The 3,991-nt window shown below is 35.1% G+C and overlaps 1 protein-coding gene across 1 annotated transcript; it reads left to right on the forward strand.

The window, feature by feature from the left end:
* The first annotated feature begins 2,557 nt into the window (after positions 1 to 2,557).
* On the forward strand, positions 2,558 to 3,136 carry LOC110690269 (splicing factor SF3a60 homolog). Its single transcript, XM_021867095.1, has one exon. It carries the CDS (start codon positions 2,558 to 2,560, stop codon positions 3,134 to 3,136), a length of 579 nt encoding a protein of 192 aa, XP_021722787.1.
* Positions 3,137 to 3,991: the final 855 nt, after the last annotated feature.

The following is a 3,991-nucleotide window of genomic DNA, read 5'->3' on the forward strand; positions in this document are numbered from 1 at the left end:
GAATTTTAAGAGGTTAGTTTCACAACATGTGTTTAGGGACGAATTTCAGGGATGAAACATGTTTTCCGCAAATTATTGACTTAAACCGAACCCGAGAATGACCTGACTTGGGAATGACCCGATTTGATTATAACCCGTAAATTATTGACTTGAACCGAACCCGAGAATGACCCAACCTGATTATAATTCGTAAATAATTGACTTGAACCGAACCCGACTCGAACCCGAGAACGACTTTAACTCGTTTAAACCTGTAAAAACCCGAATTTAACCCGAACTATTTTTCACCCGATCCGAATGTAACCCGACCTTTTACTAACCCGACTTAAACCCGATAAGATGTATGACCCGACGTGTGACCCGACTCAAGCATGACCCAACCCGAACCCGACCCGCATATGTTATGACATTAACCCATATTGACCCGACCCGAGATGATCCGAATCACACTAACCCGACCCGAGATGACCCGAATCACACTAACCCGACTCAAACCCGATCCGTTTACCCGAATTGACAGCTCTAACTGGATTATTGATATTATTCTTGCTTAGAAAATAAATATTGCCACTCATGGCTTGAACAATGCCACTTGTTATTAAAAAAGGTTTTTTCAAGGCTTTCCAAAGAAGCATAGAGATTTCCCCAATTTAGTGTTTCAACCCTTAACAGGTCGTCTTTACATCTAGGCCCCGTTTGGTAACCTTGTTTGATTTGGTGTCAAATGATTTTAACAGAAAATGATATTTCCATTATCTCCCCCTTTTTTTTTTTGGGTTTGTGAAGTGGTGAAAAATAATTTCCTAATAGTAAAAAATTGCAGCCATAATGGTGAAAAACATTTTCCTTTCCAAAATAAGGGAAGACACATTTTCCTCCTTTCTCCTTACATACTTTTTACTTTCCTCTCTTCCATCTAATCCCCACATTTCCAATCCTATTTTTGATTTCATTTTAATTTTTCTTGTAAGAACCAAACAATGAAAACTATCTTACAAGTGTGGTTTTACTTGAAAATATGTTTTCCATTGAAAATATTTTAAACCAAACGGGGCCAATGTAAGACATTTTCAATAAAAAAAAAAAAAATAGTTTTCATGGAAAAAATATTTTCAAGAAAAATCACAATTGTAAATTATTTTTTACTTTGTATGGTTACTTACAAGAATAGGTACAGAGAAATTAAAAATAGGAGTAGAAAGGTGACACTGGATGAGAGGAATGTAAAACAAAAGTAGGAAGAAGAGGAAAATGTAGCTTTTCTTACTTCACAAAGGAAAATGTTTTCCACCATAAAGGGTGTAATTTACCACAATTGGAAAAATTGTTTTTCAACCTTTCACAAACCAAAAAAAAAAGGAAATCGGAGAATATGGGAAAACGATATCATCCATTAAAACATTCCTTAATTGAAGAGATTTCCAATGATTCTTATCATGGACCTGAAACATAATAATATAAGTCTATAAGCAAAGAATAGACGATTAAATTAAAATGTCATTTGGAGTCGACTCATTGGTGAAGGAGAATTCAAACCAATTTTCCAATGGTAAATTGATGAGGCGGTAAAATAAGATTAAAAAGGGTTAATTTGTGACTTGAAATATAGTAGGCTTGTCTTTGAATGCAGACATCTTTCAAACTTTAATTTATTTTGAGGTGATTTAAGTTGTAGGTGTTGGCTTATTTGGATAGATTTTCAATGGTAGGTCATTTGCCCAATTCCGATAAGAATTGAGAAAATTACGATCATTTTACGAAGAATTGACGATGTTGGAAATTAGCTAATGAATGACTAGACCATGCACGAGTCTGTAGTTTCAATGTTTTATTCTCCGTCCGACGGTCATATTTATGCTTATTTGAGCTCTACGGAGCTATTTTTATTACTAATCTACGTGTTCTAGTATTTTTGTAGAGTTGATATTATTTTATAGGAATTTGCAGATTTATGACAATTCCTAAGCTTATTGAACCACTGCAAAGATATTGGAGTTTGATCTTATTTTATGACCGTATATTTGAAGCCGAAGGCTGAGCTAATTAAATTAGGTTCGATGACTAAGGACTCGACTAGTTAAGGAGTCCCAAGGTTTAAAAGCTAGTATGTGGAGTACGAACCAACCGATAAAGCAAATAAAGGATTAAAGAGCTCAAGTCCAAGAAAGAAGCCCAAATAATATCACAACAGGTCCGCTGAACATAAAAAGGCGGGCCCGATATAATTTTTTTAATTACCTATCGGTTTTTTTTTTTTTAATTTTTGTTAGGAGCTTAAAATTTACCAAAAATATAATAATACTTAAAATTTAGCTAGCATAATAATCCAATTTAGAATAGAATTCAAGTATCCATACGTGATGATCAAGTATATGGTATCTAAAACAATGTTAGGTCGGTTTCTCAGTAATAATATAAATACATATGATTATCTTTGTTTCAAAAAAACATATGTGTGATTAGCTTTGTACGAGTATTAGTTTACCAGAGAATTGAAACTTGTTTGATTTGAAACAAAAAATTCAATCAAAATTGAGAGAAATTGTCATCTGGTAAGATGGATGTTTACAATAATAGTAAGGTGTTTGACGTGTTTTATGACATGTTAAAGATGATACGAGAATCCGGCCGTCGAAACCCCGAGGCGGCTTCTACGGTGGTCCGTGATGGAGAGCAGTACGAGCAGATGTCTAATTTACAAAACATGGAGATACCCTTCAGTGGTGAAGAATGTTTCGGACAATATGTCGATTTACACGAGTTTTATAACAGGTATATTAATTCTAAATTCGGTCACCCTATCAATTATGTGGTTTTTCTTGATAGTTTTCCTACAATTGATATGATTCCTTCCAAATACAAGGCAACTGCACAATACAAGGACTATATGGAGGGTGTGCTCGCGTACTTGGTGTCTTTCTTGGATCGTACCAAGCCCCTGATGTTCCTAGACAGAGTGTTTAAGATCGTCGAATCTGAGTTTGAGGCGCGTTGGACAGTTGAAAGAGGTAAAAAGCGGCCTAGGACAACGACTACTGTCGATGATGTTATCGAGCAGTTTGATGCATATGACACGGTTGAGAGTCTAATTGAGATCAAGGACAATAGTCACAAGCCAAAATTGACTGAAATATGAACAATAAGTCAACAATGCAATAGATTAGAAGACTTATAAGAAACATACGCTAGTATGAATACAGGGAATCTGTGTTGAAGCACAAGTGAAGCAAACATTCATGGCAAGGCAGAGTAACAAAGTTAGATAGCTTACACTACTTCAGCAAAGGAAGCAATTAAGAGGAGGATATTTGCTATAGTAACTTATTGATAGATTGAAAATTATCTACCTTTAATTTAAGTGTATTTAGTGTTATGAGATAACTACAATTTCCGTAATATACATTGAGATGCAGTTTGTAACCATGAACATGTAAATGCTTTTAGGATAAGGATAATAACCCCAAAGGCTATTAATACTTACAAAGTTTTGATGCTACAGATTTCTGGTGCTGCTTTCCTGAAGAGTTTTTCAGCGTCATTATTGAAGGTTGTTCCAGATTTCTGTTCCAGTGCCATTAGAAGCTTCAAACTTAAAGGTCACCCTTGCAACAGACATAATAACAGCGTATTAGTGTTGCGATACTACTTTAAAAGTTTATAAGTGCAAAAGAAAAAGTGTACCTGTAAGATGATATGTAGTCTGCAATTAAAAAAACATATCTGCACTGCAACAATGAATAGAGAACAGAGTAAGACAGGAAGTTAAACATCAGCCCAACAAATGAAATTGAGAATCATAATACAACTTTGACGTGAACAAAGAATTTGCAAACAGCAAACTTAAAAGGACCAAGCAAAATAAATATAATCTCTTCCTGTAAAATCATTGCAGGCTCAAATACCGGGGGTCAGTGGCTGACGTTGTTGACCATGCATAGCTATTAGCTACAACAGGCCGTAGCTCTTCTTTCACAAAAAGCACCACTGCAAC

Source organism: Chenopodium quinoa, unplaced genomic scaffold, assembly GCF_001683475.1.
Source record: "Chenopodium quinoa cultivar QQ74 unplaced genomic scaffold, ASM168347v1, whole genome shotgun sequence".
Taxonomy (NCBI): Eukaryota; Viridiplantae; Streptophyta; class Magnoliopsida; order Caryophyllales; family Amaranthaceae; genus Chenopodium; species Chenopodium quinoa.

What these genes read in the sequence shown, in the direction of transcription:
- LOC110690269 (XM_021867095.1), top strand. Translation starts at nt 2,558, where the DNA reads ATGGATGTTTACAATAATAGTAAGGTGTTTGACGTGTTTTATGACATG.